Source organism: Anopheles moucheti, chromosome 3 (assembly GCF_943734755.1).
Source record: "Anopheles moucheti chromosome 3, idAnoMoucSN_F20_07, whole genome shotgun sequence".
NCBI lineage: Eukaryota > Metazoa > Arthropoda > Insecta > Diptera > Culicidae > Anopheles > Anopheles moucheti.
Window position 1 is genome coordinate 82,260,648 of NC_069141.1, and position 19,039 is coordinate 82,279,686.

At 43.2% G+C, this 19,039-nt stretch overlaps 1 protein-coding gene across 1 annotated transcript in view; it reads left to right on the forward strand.

Annotated features, from left to right (window-relative positions):
• Positions 1-18,818, forward strand: part of LOC128304468 (uncharacterized) — a 56,946-nt gene extending 38,128 nt beyond the window's left edge. The window contains exons 5-10 of the mRNA XM_053041658.1: positions 110-127; positions 8,954-9,498; positions 12,885-13,022; positions 13,090-13,397; positions 18,363-18,587; positions 18,672-18,818. Of these exons, the coding sequence (XP_052897618.1) occupies positions 110-127; positions 8,954-9,498; positions 12,885-13,022; positions 13,090-13,397; positions 18,363-18,587; positions 18,672-18,776 (1,339 nt within the window). The 3' untranslated portion in view covers positions 18,777-18,818. The remainder of the gene's footprint in view (positions 1-109; positions 128-8,953; positions 9,499-12,884; positions 13,023-13,089; positions 13,398-18,362; positions 18,588-18,671) is intronic.
• Positions 18,819-19,039: the final 221 nt, after the last annotated feature.

A 19,039-nucleotide genomic window follows, 5' to 3' on the forward strand; every position in this document is an offset into this window, starting at 1 on the left:
CTGTATAAGGAATTTTTATTATAGAAGAATATTTTTTAAAAATAAATAATGAATTACAAAAATAAATATATAATAAATAACATTACTAATATCATTATCTTTCTTGCAGGGACTACTACTACGACAGGTAAGCATGAAACGATGCCGTCTCGTTTAACCAACAAGTGCTAACAACGTACTGCCGGGTGCCGGCTGTTAGAACTTCATCACTCATACACTCGTTCAACCGACAGCCCCCACTGCTTCGACGCCGCCATGCGTTGTACACACATGATTTAACTAATTGGCTGCTTTTATGATGCGTGATGCTATCCACCACAGCCAGCGTAGAATACTTACCCATTTCCAGCAGCTGCCGGATTCTTCCGCTATTGGCCTTATCTCCTTATGTTTATGTTGCGAGTAAAAAAAATCCCAAATCCCCATACCCCATCGTCACAGTTTAATCGCGACGACAGCGGAAATACTAACGGCAGCCCGGAAAATCATTAACACCGTTTCGGGAGCGCAGCGAAAAGACGATGTTGAACCAGCGGAACATTTATGAAATGAGTTATCCTCCCAGTTTTCGCGTAATAACGACGTACGCGGGAGTGTAAAGCTGGAAAATGATGCCGTTAAAAGTTCAAATTTTAAGCCCTTTCCTGCACGGGAAGCCTGCGAACACGGGTCGGAGTGAGAAAAGAATGTTCCGTTTTTCTAGCGGAAACCACAGCAACTTCTCCCACTGTATCTAAAGCACTTCCGTGTTGCTTTTTTTTTCGCACTCATGCCGTTGAGTAGCAAGAAATGCAATGAATTTTGAACAGCTAGAAAACACATTTTACTATTGGAGAAAGTGTTGAAAATGTAATGGGAAAGATGTGCAAGCTACACTTTCGCTCCTGAACCGGAAAATCACTCGTTTAGGGAAAGTGGGAAGGAAAAACGATTAACGCAGAGCCAACCTAACGTGTTCCAATGGTCGTCGGGGTGTTACAAAAATATTAGCCAATTTTACTCTTCCGATGCCAAAACCAATGTTGTGCGGTGGACCAAGGCAGTGTGTTACAGTACTTGTGATATTTTTACCCATCGTAATAGTTTGTAGGTGCCTTGGAAAAATAAACCCCGAAAAATGGCTAACGAGCCGGTGATGTTGGTCAAAAATCTACCCTGGAAGCCAAACACTGCACTTTCGCCCGACCGGCCGGGAACCGACAGTGGGATGAGCTAAAATAAAAGTTTAATCTTTTTATTGCACGCCGGTCGTTTTACTCGACCATTCATATTCATCGTCTAACCGAGCATCGCCGAGCTCGGGATTTCCACATCCTGGAAGGGAAACAACGTACTGGAATGCTCTTCCCCAGTAGTGGGTAGTTGGCGTAAAATAGGAGGGAAAAAAAGCATCACTCATGATTGTTGAGTTCTACGCTTAGCTTAACTTTACTGACCCGCATTTGAGACAGGTCGGCATTAAGTGAGTAAGCACGCGGGAAAACCCCACTACATGCACCATGCATAACCGAGAGTCCATTTCCGTATATTGTTTACCGTACGTAAATTGCGGTACGAACCGCTCCAATCTGTACCGGGGCTGTTGCAGCTGCAGCTGGCGTACTTGCGCTCTCTAATGCACATGGCTTTATAGTTTTCTTTTACTTTTATACATTTTCGCCGTTTTGGACTCCCTTCTAACCGGAGTTAATCTTTGTGGTTATTAAAGCTTAAGCAAGTTTTTCATTCACTTTCACTGTGTTTCACTTGACCACCACGGTCGCTGATGAGCTTAAACGGTAGGTTCCTTCTATGAGCCAGTTAGACTTGGTTCATGCACATTCGCTTCCGTCTATGAATAATAGTTTATAGTCGTGCCTTTGGTGCTGTATGGTGTATAAATGGGATAAGTTTTTAGCAATTTTACTTTTACCCTAGACTAATTATCTTTCATAATTGGTGTTGCTTTTTAGGCGATCAACTGTGACGTTCTTAATGCTGATATCATTTGTAATTGTAATTTGTTTGCTTTTCTGTATAAAGCAACAATTATACTTGTGTTCAACTTCAGCTATGACTTTTTTTTTATTTCTTCAAGAACGGCCAGTATTGCTTCACTATGACTTTCAACAGTTTTATAATATATTTTAAAAATATATTTATTACTTTAAAAGCATAGTAAAATAAGACGAATTCTAGGCACCGGTTCTTGAGAGATAAACATCAAATGTGAGGATATTGTAAAAATGTGTATCGTTTTTCCAATATTCCTTCTTATTTTGTCCACTCAGAAAGTGTATGATCTCATGTTTTTTCCGTGAAATTCCTTCAATATTTATGTTTCCTCGATACAGTAATAAATCTGAATTAATTACAATCAATTTCATTACCGCGTGATGTATCGACGCTATCAAAACACTTGATGTCGCACAAATTGCTTTTTTCAATCGTAGCAAAAACACGTCTCATACTTTTGGTCTTGGGTCATTTTTCTTCCAAATCGACTGGATCACCGTAATGAGCGCATGCTATCGCTTCACCGTGGAGGATGTGCGCCCCTAATTCGACCGACGTGCAATCGAACGTACTTCCGGTCAAAGTTTATTTATTTTCATTGCGCTAGCGTTCGATGGTATATCCGGACGTAAGACACGCAAGAGAATAGGGTGAGAAGTGAATGTTAAAGGTTAAGTAAATCTACAAACAAATTACATTTTCTCGTTTCCTAACAATTTTTCCGGTTCCATTGCTAGAGGGGGAAAAATTGGGCACGATGTGAGAAAACAGAACGAACACAAACAAAACCGACCGTAAGCGAGTCGAAAAGTCGGAAAGATAAACAATCAATTATTTATGAAACAAAGGCGAAAGTACTTGCCACCGCCTCGGCAATTCCTATTGTTTGGAATCGATCGACTTCAACGACCGCATACCGAACGAGCTTTTTCGTTCGTGTTTTCCTTTGCCGTACGTTAAGCGGGATTGTTTTTCTCTAAAGAAGCGTTAATGCTTTTCTCTTTTTCTCGTATCACGTTTGTTGTTTTTTCGATCGAAATCAAAATCCATCTCAAACCGATGATGGCAATTTCAACAAGCAACAAGCGTTCGGTGGTTTATTGCTGCTTTTTTCTTAAAGCAATGCCTTTATTTTTCGTGTTTTTATAAAAGAAACGACCTACCGGGAGATGAGCATAACCCTGCGCAAGCAAGATTTCTTACGATAACGATAGATTTCATCGGCGATAAGCCCACGGTTCGTTCATAAATAAGTGAAATAACCCAATAAATCTTCTAATGTAATCTTTTAATAATGTTGATTTTAAAATTTATGAGATTTACCCTCACCGGCTCACTGACACGCCACTCGTCGAACGTCGTGGCAAAAGGTCGGGTTCGCGAGGATGTTAAAGGTTAGATCCACCGAATGTCAACGGAGCAACGGAGCTGGAGCACACTGGTGAAAGTCATTTATATTTCCGCCCGCCATTGGCGAATGAATTTTTCATTAATCTCGCGCAATGGAATGGTATTGGTGGAAGCAGGAAACAACGAGGCGGATGAGGATTCCATGTGACTCCAAGCATATTGGAGGATAGAAATCGAATCGTTTAAGTGAAAGAGAGATTTTAAACGGGCATTGCAGTCTCGTATTGATCAGTTGAGAATGATGACAGTGTGGGTTAAAAAGAGGAAATCTGTTAAGAGAGATTAAATGGATTAACCATGAAACCGGACTTTTGTTTCAAGATTTTTCATCCGTATCTAAGGGATGTTTTCATTAATCATTTAAAATCGTAATGATCGTGTTAATCTCAAACAATGCTTATTTCCGTTAAATATTATGATTCTTATTTAATCTGTTTGTATATAGATTTTCAGCAATGTAGACTTAGTTTGAGTTAAATGAATTGTAATTTTCTACTTAAAAGATAGGATAAAAGATATATGAAATGCCATCAAAGTTCAACTTGACTGCAAAGACTGTGGAAGATAACTAGGAGGCTTAGTAATAGGTTTTACTAGTCCCCCGATTGTTGCACAATACTATTCATCGCTCAAACGTTTCTTTTATGCGCATTCGATTTCTTCGGTGATTAGCTTCAATTCAGGCTCGAATTTTATTTCCCCCGGAGAAGAAAGTAAAAAGAAGTGTAATATATTTGCCTATCCTTCTTGCCAAAATCAATATCTCCCCCGAAATAACGGTTCACCTGTTTCGACCTTTCGTGGTGATGTTACACTTTTATCGCTCTTTCAAGGCGTCACGCATGGGCCACGACACGCTTCCTTAATTTACGTAAGCCTAAGAAAATACCGCTTTGCCTTCTTAATCCACTTTCCTGCTTAGTCACTGTTTGGTGAATGGCTTTCGTCGCTCTATCTAGGCGATGGTGGTATCAAATGGAAAAAAAATACAGCTCATGACTCGGTGGGTGGCTTTCCAGACAGATCACCTTCACCGTTCCTGGAATTTCTCAACCATCAAAGTTTCGTCCGTTCTCGAACTGTGCGGGAATTGGGGGCTTTTTTTTACTTGCCGCATGATGCTTGTCGTTTCGTGACAAGGAGTCGTTTCTGCTATTTTTCAATCTATTAACCACCGTCGCAACCACTTCTCCTTTTCGATGCGCATTAATTCGTTCATCCGTATTTGTCGGGCGGTCACGGGAGCAAACAGGGAAGGAAAGGGAATCCATCCAAACGCTTCTTCATGCCAGCCCGCACAAACCAACACAACCTCCCGCGTGGAAGTTTATCGGGCTATCATAATCAATTAATATCCAGTTTGTCTCGGTTTCACGGCACATGGTTCACCGTTTGCCACGGGGCTTTTCTTGCCGCATATTTTAACGGTGCAAAGGAAAAGAATGGCAATGGATTTTGCCCATCACTACCAACGCATGCAAAACCATATGGTATCGATTCCGTGAAGAATCGCTCGTACACTGTACCGCTGCTGGGACTTGCCGGATGGCTTTCAGCACAAGACATTGAATGAAGTTAACCTACTGCCTGTTTGGCTTCTTCAACGAGCCCATATCACGCCATGAGTTGGCACGTTCAAATCGTTGTTGTATTAACTTTTCGGCTCTCTTTATCGACTTCCAGAAGCCATCACTCAAACGTGGCCTCTGAGGAAGATATAAGCTGTTGAATAAAAAAGAAAACAATAATACCCACACATACACACACACACTCATGTGTCGTGGAATGAACAAAAAAAAAAACACAGGAATCCGGATCGTGATCCGAAGCCATTCGAACCAACCAGCCACCCTGCTGTGAAGATGAAAAATTAACCTTCACTTCAGGCACGAACACACGAATGGACAGAGAATCCTTAGGGGTGGTATCGTTTCCAAGGTATGAGTCGAGTGAGTTGACATTAACCCCGACGGTTTGTGAGTCGATCCAGGGTGATGATGATGATACGAAAGTGAACCGACAGCTTCTTCTAATTGCTAATGCTAAATTATTTGATCAATAGGATATCAATTTGCTTTCCACGCGGTGTTCCGGAACATTCTGCGGGAAGGCAAGCGGTAGAGAGAAGGGTCTAGGACCGGATGATTGATGACTATTTGCAAGGATAGATTTTCCATGTGGTGAAGCAAAAGAAGGTATTTTGGATCTAGAAATAATGGCGATACGGTTATCTTTATTGATGCATAATGATACAATGATTACCTTTTTCACGTTTTAAATGGATGACGTAAAGCTTATTTGACTTTAAATTTTGTCGATGTATTCAATTTATTAAAATTTGACAAATATGTCGATTATACTACAAATAATTACACACGTCTAAAATCAACATAAAAAGTTAATTTGTGATGCGTTATATTATTGAAAATATTGACCCGTAATTAGTGGATACCTGTTTCTACAATATTAAACATTATTAAACCCAAATTAGTTTGTTATAGATTTGATAGAATATTAATTTCATTGAAGAAACTTAAAGCATTGAGTCTCCACATTATTACAATAATTGCCGTTCAAAATATAAACAGTATCATTTTACAGCTCCAGTCAGTATCTAATCCGGTGACAATAAATTAAAACAATGAACCAACAACCTTTATTTTAATCACTCAACAACAAGAAAGCAAAGGTGGATGATCAATCCCATTTACTGCTAAAGAATACAAAAATACACGGCTGTAAAAGTACATCGATTCGTTTCACCAGGTCGCTACCAGCACGGCGATCACTCATAAACCACAGTACCATTCGTTCGTTGCATAAAAGAGGTTCACAAAACAATGTGGCCATGTTCTTTGTTTGCACTTGCATACTTTTTATGGCCATTATCGCCGGTCCAGTTGTAGCAATGTTATTGTAAAACAAACAAAAAAACATACCAGGTGACAGTGAACGAAAGTACAGACGAACTACAGACGAGGAGCATACTTTGTGAGCGTTAAGAGTGGAAGAATTACGGCCCTGCAGCAACACGCCCTCCGCACCGTGTAATGTTGAGCAAGCGATGCAAAAAAGAAAACATTTACCCACATTACCACCACATCGGTGCGCATCGGTTCCTCTCATTGTGTCTCGCAGTCCCTTTTCCAAACATTTTCCACACTTTGTCCACGGAAGGAATTATGAGACAGAAGAAGAAGGAAAAACAGTAATTCAACAGACTGCATAAAAAGTTGTCGCTTGCTTTTGTTTCCATTTCCTTAGGCGTATCCTCATCGAAGGATACATTTCTCTGCTTCCACTATAACCTCATCTTCACCCGCTTCAACACGTTTGCTATTGTTTTACCGCCAGGTTTGGCTGCGTTCGGGTTTGGTGCTGTACTTTTAATGCCATGGTTGGCTTTCTCCTGCTTCGTGTTTCAAATGCTGTGTTTTTATTCTCCCTTCGTCTATTTATACCCCATGGCGGGAAAATATCTGCTTTATGTTTCGTTGCCAATACCACCGGAAGGAGAAGCAAAGCCACTTTCATCTTTTTTTATGATGCCTTTATTTTGTTGCTGTTATGCTTAGTCGCATTTGTCCGGAATCAACAGTACACGGGACGAGCTGAGCTGATTGTATAATTTTGAATTTTAATGATGCGCGTGATTGTCGTCCGGTTTTGGGAAGGTTGTTTATGTTCGTTGTTTTTTGTTAGTATTACTTCGCTATGCAAGTAAGAAAGTTAGCAGGAGTTTATGATTATTTTTTCAATTCAATTTCTCCATTATTATCACTTGTCACCGGTGCGATGGATTTCATTCCATCATTTAAAGGGCGTTTCGGTTTGTGCTGCTACACAAGAAGCTATCTTGCGCTTGTTTGTTTTGCCGCCAATTACGCACCTTAACTTGAGTGCCAATCTATGATCCATCAGCAAACAGGAAGCTAATTGAAATTCATATTTCCTCGAGTGCGATAACGATGCAAATTAGGTTAGTGATGTTCCGTTAATTTTTGCATTCTGCTTTAAAGATGAAATGGAACATCTATCCTTTGTGTTTTCAGTAACAGCATTCAATGTTACATATTTACAGATTGCTTGCTTTTAAGAGTGAGCAATAAACGTTTAATTTAGATTTTTTGTTCTCAATTATTCTGTGATATTATATGAATTTGTTCATTTTGTCGCTTTCAAGGACCAAGCGAAAACAGATTGAATTTTAAAGAACCATTTGTCGTCACTGGCCGTACGCCAAACAAATTAGAACAAATTACTTTGCACAATAATCTCACTCATCTGTTGACTAGTTTCATGCACTTCGCCGAAACAGAACAATACGGCTTAAAAGCAATCTTTTATGCAAATAAAACAATTCCACAACCGGCGCACAATGCCATTGGCTGTCTTTTATCCGGCTTTAGCCGGCCCGGTCCCCTGCTCATCGCCCCGTTGGAAAGAACGATTTAAATCATTTCCGTAAACACTCCCGATAGCTTTCTGCTGGCACTGTTGACTCAATCACTACCTCCGCTACACGATGCTATCTCACACACAAAGACCAACTTGCCAAGTGTTGTCATACAATGCTCGAGTGAATCTATTCACTACTTCAGCCCGATGAATGATAGTCGAGTGTCTGAAGAGGTGCTCGGTTGCCAGCGAACTTGCAAGAGATCGTCCAAGTGGCCTCTTATGCTATCCGTTCTAGGTGCAAGATAGTCGCCCGCACCATCCAAGGTTCAACGTACCGAATGGCGCACAGAAAAGCGATAAGCAACTTGTCATCCAAATAACAATGAACACATTTTCCTGCTTCTTCGCAAACAGCAACAAGCTGTCATTGTACACGTTGCTCAACCGTATCCAGTTTGCTTTTCCTTGCAGTGAAGTTGTCGATTTTCGCGAAGAGTTTCCCAGCTCCTGCCAGTTCACCGAATGCTCCAAACAACGAGAGCTAAACAAATAATCATTATATTGTAATTTAATTGAACGCACCGTATGGAAGGAAAATCCGGGAAGCAAAGTTCAAAAAGAATTTTTCCCCATGGTTCGTTCCTTTACTTCGATCGATTCGATTCGAATCCGAACGGGAAGCGTGCATCCAAGCGGAAGGCAAGTTTTTCCACGCGGAAACATTTTCTCATCCCTGCAGTTGGTCCATTTGAAGTTGTACCAGTCGTCACCTTCCGGTGCAGAAGCACTGGCAGCATGCAGAGAGAAAGTTTACTCTCATTACCATCAACGGAACGGTCGGCATCATTACTGTCTTTGTGCAAATGTTGCCGTGGCTGCTACTGATGTCGCTACTGATTCTTCTGTCGGCAGCAGGACTCGGTCGAGCCCGTTATTGGGACACCAGAAGTTGTGCCACCTAATTGTTTGTTTATGCTGTCGTTTCGTTTTATTCGATTGATCCAACATTTGGCACCTCATTTGAGGGCGGTAAAGCGAAACTTTCTGCGCCTCATTTCCTCCTAGTCACTCTCGTCATGTGCGCTAATGAGGTGATTTCTTGACTTTTACTACTTTTGCTGGTTTCTTTTTTTTCCGTTGCTTTCAGCTACTACGCTTCAACACTATTCGGACCACTGCAGCAGCAACCGAACGCACAGCCCCGGCCCCTGAAACGTCAGCGACTGATGGCACCGAGCCGTATGGGAATGACACCGAAAATGAACGGTGCAGGACCCATCCTGGGACACAGTCACCAGCAGCAACAGCAGCAACAGGTGCTTTCGCAACAGCAGCAACAGCAGCAGCAGCAACAACAGCAGGTTCAGCAGCAACAGCAACAGATGCACCTGGTGGCACACTCTCAGCAACTGCAGCAACAAATGCAGGCCGTTGCAGCGGCGAGTCCCGTATCCGGGGGATCCTGCAACCTTGGGAACTACTATACCACACCGGGCGGAAACATTGGATCGAGCAATGGCGTACAGATGCAGGTACCGAACGGATGCATTGGTTCGAATGGTTACATCAACAACAACAACTGTTTGATGAATGGAGTGGAACTGAGCGGATCGGTCGGTGGAGCCATTGGTGGATGTAATATGTCGAGTTATACCAATGGGCAGCACGTCGTTGGACCATTCAAAACTTACAGTAAGTATTTTTTAATATTGGACATCACGTTGCGACAAATACCATGCTAAATTATTATGTAACTGTATGACATTATATTGGGTTAAATATTAACTTAATTAAGATAACTAACTTTATTTATATAAGACGATGGGATAGTTAAAAAATTATCATAATCTACAATGCTTCCCACAACATTATCAAGTGCATTAGGTTTTGTTGAAACATTTCAACAAACCAGCACACCGTGCATGGCGCCATCGTCTTTAAACCTCAAATATTAAAAGCCCTTCGCCCAAGATCACAATCTTTTCACGACGGATTAAAGCAACTCATCCTTCAACCCCGGGCGGGAAGTTCACGCTTAACCCACAAACATTTCAAATATTGATTGCCACAAAAACCATCGTGGTTTGGACCATGGCCCATGCCGGCCAAGCCCCTTGCCGAACGAAAGCTGGCCAAGGCTACCGGTCGTGGCAAAATAGTCCACTGCCGACAGTCGCTTCCTTTACCACTTTGCACGCTGGCGGCGGTAACCAGCAGACAAGCGGAACTTGCACAATCTCATCGCATGCCACCATCATCGGTTTGGTGTCGAAGCCATCGTTCAAGCGTAAACTGTAAGGGAACGTCCAAACCCGGGCCAAAGGATTCGCCTGCGGCCCACTATCAGCGCCGAACGGACAAGAAAATGTTCTCATTTACAATTCATTGAATTTACATTCATAATTATACTCCCACTTGTCGAATGGGCGTTCTGTAGTAGGGCTCCCAACTGGCCCGAAGCGGAGTGCGGCTGGGAGTGTCCTGTTATGTCTTTCACTTGGCCCAAACTCTATCAACTCTTTTTGCACGCAAAGTGTGTTTTGGGAAAAAAGGAAACGACTACTACCAAGTCGTCCCCGTGCAGGAATTTTCAAGAGTGTGTGTGTGTGTTTTCAAGGAACTTTCCACAGAGTCCTTGTAGTTTCCACGCTAATGGTTGTTGACTGTTGCTTTTGGTTGGTCTTGCTCCGGTTTCGAATGTGTCCGAGGGCTGTGTGTAAGTTCGCTGGGAAAGGATTTCTTTTGATTTTCCCGGTGACTTCCCTGTAATGAGCTGCGAGAGTTACCAAACCGGCAATCGACGTTGTTTTAAGGTGAAACGGACTTCATCCATCGAGAACCCTCATAACGGAAACATCGCAACAACGCAACAAGCCATACGATTATCATCATCATCATCGTGATCATTAGAACCCGGGCCGGAAGTAACATTTCTCCAGCAACACTCCGTTTCTTCGCGGCTAATGACTCGCTACACAAGGACTCGCCGCTGATGTTTCTCCGCAGGAGATTCCGTTCCGAACGTTAGGCCACTCTTCCCTTAGTTCTTAGTTGTATCTTTTTGCTTTCACTCACCCTCCACGGAGAAGAAATAGAACGCACCAATTTCGCTTGCCAAGCCCAACGGCATGTTCGGGGAAAAGTTTTCATTACACCGAGACGATCTTTCGCACTTGTCGCCCGGGGTCATATGGAGTGGGACTGAGACTCTTCTCCTTCTGCTGGTAACCTTTCCTCCAACGAACGCTATCACTTCGATGAGGTGTTGAAGTTTGCCTTATCGTTGTTAATGTTTTATGGGAAATGGACTACTGCTGGGAGAAGTTTGTAACTGTTGGGCACCACTGCTTTACACTGGCTAGAGTTGGTCCTTGATTCGGTTGGTCTCCTGGAGAGCTAGCGAAGGGGACCCCAATGGTGTTAAAGATGGCTAAGCGTAGGTCTAGGAAAAATGAGACATAAATCATGTGGTGTAATTATGTGTCGGTGTGATTAAGATTTGTAGAATGCAACCGGAAAATGGAAAAGGTTTTCTGAGGTGGAGGAAAATCGTATAATTCTGGTTGATGTGCATTTTTTTAAACTTTCCACAACTGTGTCAATTTGGTTTGAAAAAGAAATTAAAACAGATAAATTGTAACCAACGGAAAAATAAACAAAAAAAATCAAGAACTTCCCAAAATATTTTTACACAACATTCTTTGAAGTTGTTACTAGAAATTAAAATTGCGCAGAAAATGGCTCATTTCTGCACACAAATTGATCTATTCGTGATCTTTTTATTTCTAACCTCATTCTATAAATCGTTTTACTGGAGTTCGTTACTTTACAGCCTTCCCTCACACATAACCGTAGTTGTTTACTGTTCAACCAGCTGACAGGATGACGGAAACAACACAAACACTATCAAACCATTTCAACCACACCACCGATACTAGCATTTCTTCGGTTAAGCCCTTGATGAAGTAACAAAACAAATCCCTCACACCGACGAACCCAAACCCGAGGCCAGCTTCAAAGCTTCGTACCTTTGTGCTAGGATATGCATAGTTGGGAAAAGCACCAAACACACTACCACAGGCACCCCGGAAACAGACGAACGTATTTTTCATCATTTTTCCTCACCATAACCACCAGGCGTCTCCATTACGTGGGCCAAGCGAATGAACTGCCGGCCGTTTTCCTTCGTCACGTCGACACCAGCAGTCTGACAAAACACACCCCTTTTACCACCTTAGCCTCCTCCCGGGTCATCCTATCTGTGGTAAGGAGCACGATGTTCGGTATCGGTTCACTGGCACCAGCGCAGCACAGTTCCTCGTATTTGTTACAAATAAATGAATGGGGTCGCCTAGTAGCGGATAAAATATTCATATTTTAATTAAAGCACGGAAATAAAACTCGGTGATGATTTTGTTGCTACTGTCACTGGTTGTAGCACGCTGTATTTCAGCGTGTGTGCGTGTGTGTGTGCGTGAGTCGGAACGGAGTGCTTTAACTGTGCAAGGTTTTTGTTGTTCCGGTTCTACCGCATCAGTTTCGGGGTCATGCAACTACTTCCGCATAACGTGCGGCACACACGCTCGTACTGCCGATGATGTACGACGAACAGAGCATAGCGCCATGTAAAAGCATTTGGAAATTCCGATACAGAGCGAGTGTCTTCCGTTTTTTTTTGCTTTTGCTTTCGGTTGTCTCCGGACCAGAACAAGCCCATACACACCGCGGCATCACGTGCACGTAACTGATTCAACCACGAACGATGGCGGTGAAAAGGTGGCAAAGTTGGGTCGTAAATTTCAATCTCCGCCACGTGCAACACATCAACGAGCAAACGAACCTATTTTGGGGGGGGGAAGCACTATGGAAATGTCCAAAGCCCGTTGCATATCCTGCCGCAACTGCCTGCACAGGACAAACAGCTAGTGCTGCGGAATGGGATGGATAAATTGGATCATAACAACTTCCGCCTGTAAACGGGGCAACTTTTAGCGACACCTACGGGTGCGCTTTATCCTCTTTCAATTACTGATCTTTGGCGGTGTTGTCTTGTTTCTGTCTTGTTCTCCCCACCACAGGTAATCCCGACACACTCATCTGCGGCAACTGCCGGGAACTGTTCACCGACCTGACCGAGCTGCTGGATCACAAGCGCAGCTACTGCAAGCTTCGATTTACCTGCAAGTGTCTCAGTACCTCACCGGTGCAGAAAGTTTGTAAGTGTGGCCTCGCCACTGTGGGGAATGCAATTTGCTTACCTTGTTCCTTTCTACCCGCTCGTAGATCCAACTCCGCAGGCTAAGTTGGTGTGCGTGGCGTGTAAGGACTCATTCTCCAATCCCTGGGATCTAATGGTGCATGCACAGGCCGCACACATGGTAAACATCTACGAGCTGGGCGAATGTACGTCCGGGGAGGACGGTAAGACGCCAGCGATGGGAGGTGACCGCACCACCAACAGTACGCCCACGATGCCTTGCTCGCCGCCTGCTTTGGAACTTGGTAATAAACTGAACGGAACGGGAGCGGTCAACAACCCCATGGGGAATGGAATCCACGAGCTTGATGACGACAAGAATGATCATGCGGAGGTGAGTGAGAAAGACATGTTTGAATTAAACATCTTGTCAAAACTAAATAGCTGTAGGGTTACAAAAATTATGTGAAGAATTCGAATTAATTTTCCACAATCACAATCAGTGATTTCTTCGCCAACTTTTTTTCTTGTGAATTCAATAAATCCTAAAACTGACATTCCATTTCCTTTTAAATTTATGTAAAGCCGTATTTAAATCTAAGTCTTCAATAGGGAGGTCATAATAGACACTGAAACTACTCTTAAAATTACATCACAATGACCTCAAAGTAATACTGCCTCGCCTACTCTGATGAGCAAAGCAACAAACTCACAAGTTCTCAACACTTCCCTTCCGCAAGAAAAGTAAACGTCAATAAACGCTCCAGTAAAAGGTTTATCAATTTCTCAAATCTGATACTTTCTAATCTCGTCACGTCGATAAAACCAGTGACACAACATTTCGCTCTTTCACCGAAAACCCCAAAACGTGACCGGACTGTCCGTCCGATCTGACAGGGCCCTCTCGCTGCATGTAACTGATTTTAATCAAGAATCAATTACTTTCAACACCGGCCCTTGCTAATTTTCCCGGCCGGAGGAGCTGCTACATGCTTCCTACATGCCGGGGTAACATCGGACGTGACGGAATTTCCCATTTTCACCGCTGTTACGGATTACCGATTTCACATTACCGTTGCAATATCGCCTTTCTCATGCTGGCCAAAAGGAACTTCCGTCGTGGCAATGTTTGAGATTCGGAGTTTGCTTTCTTTCTTTCCCGTGTTGTGTTTGTCGCGTCTTCTCTTCCTGTTGCGAACACGATGAAATTCGACAAGAAACCCAATCGGACATCATTTTTAATCTTCTCCAACTCATCGCAAAATCCGACCCGATCGGGCACCGAGGAAAAGGGCGTGAAAAATATGCGGCCAAATACAGAAAAAAAAACAACGAAATGCTAGCGTTCCGTCGGCACGATTAGGTGGAACGTACGGAACGAACATGAACGGAGCAGACATTTCGATTTTATTTTGCTCCCTTTTTTACGGCTGGGAACATCGTGTCCTACATTGGACGCGTCCCGATATCACTCCATCGTCGCATCTCCAACGGGTACCGGCCTCATTGCGGACATAAAAATTTATTCGAGCCCATAAAAATCACTTCGAACATCTCGGCCCGCAAGCTCGGAGGAAAGCGTGCTGACAGGGGATGGCAGGCAAATTTCCCTTCGATAGCCTCCGGGAAAGGAGCTTAGCACGATCGAAAATCGAACATGGATTCACTTCCACGCACCCAACCTCCAATCAATCGGCCCGTTCTCACACCTCGACCAGCGCATAATCTATTTCCTATCGGGGAAAAACCATTCAATCTGCATTTGCTGTTGGTGTCCGTGGAAGGATACAAGGAAGGAATTTTGTTTCGACCAGGACACCGACATTAAAACCGTCCGGAGAAGAAAGCAAACATGCTCGGTTGCGATGCTGACGGCCAGCACGGTCCGGGAGAAAGATTGCTTCAGTCGGGATTATGCATTTACGGGACTTCCCGACTTGGCTTGTCGTTGCCATTCTTTTTTTGCCGAAAGTTAAACCACCGAAGGAAGGCAACGGCATTAAGGCATGAAAAAACAGACTTCAAGCCAACGGGGAAGCAAAAGAGAGCTAAAGATGATAGCAGCAATATGTTGCACATGTTTGGAAAGGTTTGCACTTCGAAGTTATTTTATTCGTCTTGTATGCTATTTTGTGCTCGTTTGAAATGCATGTTGAAGGTAAGGAATGAAACGAAAGTAAAGCAACATTTGCAATCTGAAAAATATATTCTTCAGAATGAAAAGAGAGCAAAAGCAGATGGACATTTGGATTGGACCACATTAAGTAAAATAAATTGCTCTTCGATGTGAATTTGAGTTAATTCCTTTCTGACCTTTTTAAAAGATCCAACTAATGGTTTCTAAAATAAGTAGCCGTAATACTTGCATCGCTCTGAAAATTACCTCGTTCAAGTGTAATTGTTTCATTCAACCAAAAACTAACTTCCCTCTCAACAGTAAAGTGCATTCGTAACCGCTCTCAGCTCCGTGCAATCAATATTTCATGATTTTAAACCACGAAAATTCCTCACCTCATATAATGGCGTCCATTTGACCATGTGACCATGTGATTGGCCAAATGTATCACGACGCTACCCAACCAATCTTTCCGCACATCGTTGCGGATGTGGGCAAAATTGGTCGAAAATGGATGGAACCGTAAATTGAAAATGAAGATTTCAGATTACCACTATCGGGTGGAATCTTTTTCCGCAACGTTTCCCAACCTATCCCAGCTTGTCGGATTGAGTGGTAAAAGTGATACTTCCTCTTACTAGATTTTCTCCTTTTCTCCGTCTGAAGCAAGTGCAGGATCGTGGACGTTAACGTTTCCACACCGTGCCACGGCTGACAGGTGTCCTGCTGCAGCTGCACAACGGCCAACTATCTTCCAGATGTTTGTGCTCGCTTGTTTGGCTGATTTCCGAACAGATGGACTACCACAACTGTCTCACTATGGGCCGTACCTTTCTACTCGTACCGCCGTACCTTACGAAACCCTCTCACTATTTTTAGACTACATTCAAAATTCAACAGATTTATCCCAAAGTTGTCGCTGCTAGTAGCCGCAATTGGCTGTCCTGCTCCTTTTTTTAAGATGGAGTGAGATTTTTTCCTTTCACTCCAGCATCATCGCACCAGCCCTGTGCTATTTGTCTGGCATGAAAGACATCGTTATCTAGGCGAGCTGAATAGACACGGTACAGCTGGCATACTTTCTCACACACGAACCGAACACCGTCTCAAACAGGGCCCATGAGACAAACACTTTCTTTCGCACAGACACACACTCCGCACCCACAAGTTTAAGTTCTTTGCCTGTTGAAGTGAAAACAACACTTTTGCTTTTGTACTAGCTTCTCCAACGCCCGGGAACTTCCAGCTTCGATCGGCAGCCAGTTTATCAAGAAAGTTTGATCTTTAGCTTCGTGCGTGGCAGATGTTCAACGTTCCGGTGTGAAATCCTGCCGTAACCGTTCAAAGGGTACTTTTCCCCAAGGAGCATCGTTGTTGATTCTGCTTTCCTCGAAGTTCGAACATCGAAGCCCGTGGTGTGTAAACTTTGGTGGCAAATAAATCAAGATCTGTTTGTCTCGTTTTTGTTGGTCACCTTGCTTGACATTTCGCGTTGTGATGTACTTTAGCTTTTTCATGTATCCTTATCATGTTCAGACAAATGTAGCTAAATTCATCTGATTAGAGTGACTTTACTACATTAGTTAATATTTCCTAATTTAATTCCAATAATGACATTTAACATGCTTTAACGTAAATTGGTAGACTATAATTCAAACAGGTTGCAGCATTATAATCCACTCAGTAAACTCAAGAATTTAATTAATTATGGAACAAAACAAGGATAGTTGAGGGATACTTACTCTGACTAAACTTAAGATATTTAAGTAGAAAAAAAAATCCGCAAGATAAAGTTGTTTCATGTTGCTTGAGCCATTATTACCTGATAATTAGCAAACCGGTATGAATTACACCTGAAATCAATCTGTCAGTCGATTATCAGCCTACTAAGTTCACATGCACGTCTCGCTATGAATGTCTGTCGAAACATATCTAACCTTCCGAGTAGACCACCTCGAACGACAGCCACCAGAGACCGTCTGCCAAAGTGACCGCAGTCGGTGAAAAAAATCCACCCGAAAGCCATTCATTCATCCATCCATGCTCATATCACGCTCAGCTGTCCATCCCATCGGTCCGTGGTTGGACGGTCCCTGTTTGAATTCTCAACCAACAAACCGTACACCACACGTACCGACCGATAGCGAACGAATCGTCCGAATAGCCGGATATGCAACGTGCATTTACCGTTGCCATCCCGGCCAGTTAGGGTCGGTCAGAAATAAAAGAAACCTACTCCGTGTACGCTTTCCCGGTGGAAGAAACTCCCGCCGAAGAGATAAGTCCAATGATAAAAATATATTATTCATTCGAAATAATTTTCCTAAAAGGTTCTTTGCCATGCCTCACCGCACGCACACTGCCAATGCCGATACAGTTTCAGCGTTCCCCGATATTTATGTGTTCCCTGTGTTCGGTTACGTTTGGACGGAAAATTCTTGCCCCAAGATGGACTTGGTACCGAGGCTCGCATGAAGGGCTTGATGGTGGGTAGGGATATTCATAGTAGCGTGATGATGCGCTCTCCGTAAGTACGGAATTACTTTGTCCACACCCACCCATTTACGGGTATCTAAACGTCATCCAGTATCATCCATTGGAACAGTCACGAACATCCGGTTCGGAGGGGTTGGAAGCTAAGCGAAACTAACGTCGGATTAGAAATGAGGCAAAAAGGAATTTCGAGGATACGTTGGGCGTTTCGATACGTACTCGTCCATACCTGTTCGTCGGGATTACACATCCGTTTGCATTCGTGCACGGGCTTTTACTCGCGAAATGGTAAAGAATGGCATAGCTTCATACGTTCCGAGGTTCGCAAAATGGAATCGAAATGCTTGACCGTCGCTCGCTCCTCCAAGCTAATCCTTTTTCTGTGGAACGTGATTCCCGGCATAAAATAATGCCTTCATTTTATCAGCTCCGCTTGTTGACTAGTCGCCCTACTTACACGCTGTAGAGCGGAATAAACCCCCGAACGCACGTACCACTCATTATCGCATTTGTCGATCTAATAAACTAAATCACGGACCGCACGGACCGGGTTGGATAGTTTATCCTTTTCCCGGATAAAACGCAGGATTGACGCGATTTCAAGGTGTGTCTTTCGGGCCCGTAAAACGTAGGAGTGGCCATTTAATCTACGATCGCACCGCTCAATCATGGTACAATACTTAGTGACCTTCCCAGCGCGAAACCCTTACAGCACTCATTCCATTCCTGGTGGTGGCTTTCTCTCCGCAGGATACTCAATCGCAGGCGACGCCCAGCTCACCGGAAGCATGCTTACAGACGGCTTCCTCTAGCGAGGACATTTCTTCCATGAACGATTCGCCCGTGCTCAACGTCATCGCGAAGACGGAACCATCGTCCCTGCTGAGCAACGGGTTTGCGAACGCCACCGCAATGGACACAGGCTTGAAGACGAACGGCCCAGCAAGGGCGTGCATCATGACCGCATTAAGTATAGTAAGTGTCTTGCTGTGTTCCACGTTTCCAAGTGAACTAGTTCGTTGCCACATAACGCTTAACTATTGGTACCTTTTTTTACAGGACACAAAGTCAAACCAGGATCCAACGGTAGCATTGAAAATGGTATCATCCTCGATGGGGATCACGCTTACTAACGGTGCGGCGGTAACGGCCGTAACGCAGTAAAGCATTTGTTATGAGTTGAGTCGTATTTTTACTTTTGTTTGTATATGTTACTATTTTTTTGGTTGGTTTTAGTGAAGTAATTGTTTTTTTTTATAATTTCCAAGTTTCGTTGTCTTTCTTTCTTATTTATATGCTTCTTTAATCGTCTGATTTATTGTTCTCCTTTGAATCTTTTTTTCTTTTTTCTCTACAACAACTTTTGTTTTGCTTACAAATTATGATCTATCAAATCGTTTCATAGATGTAATGAAAACTTTAAAACA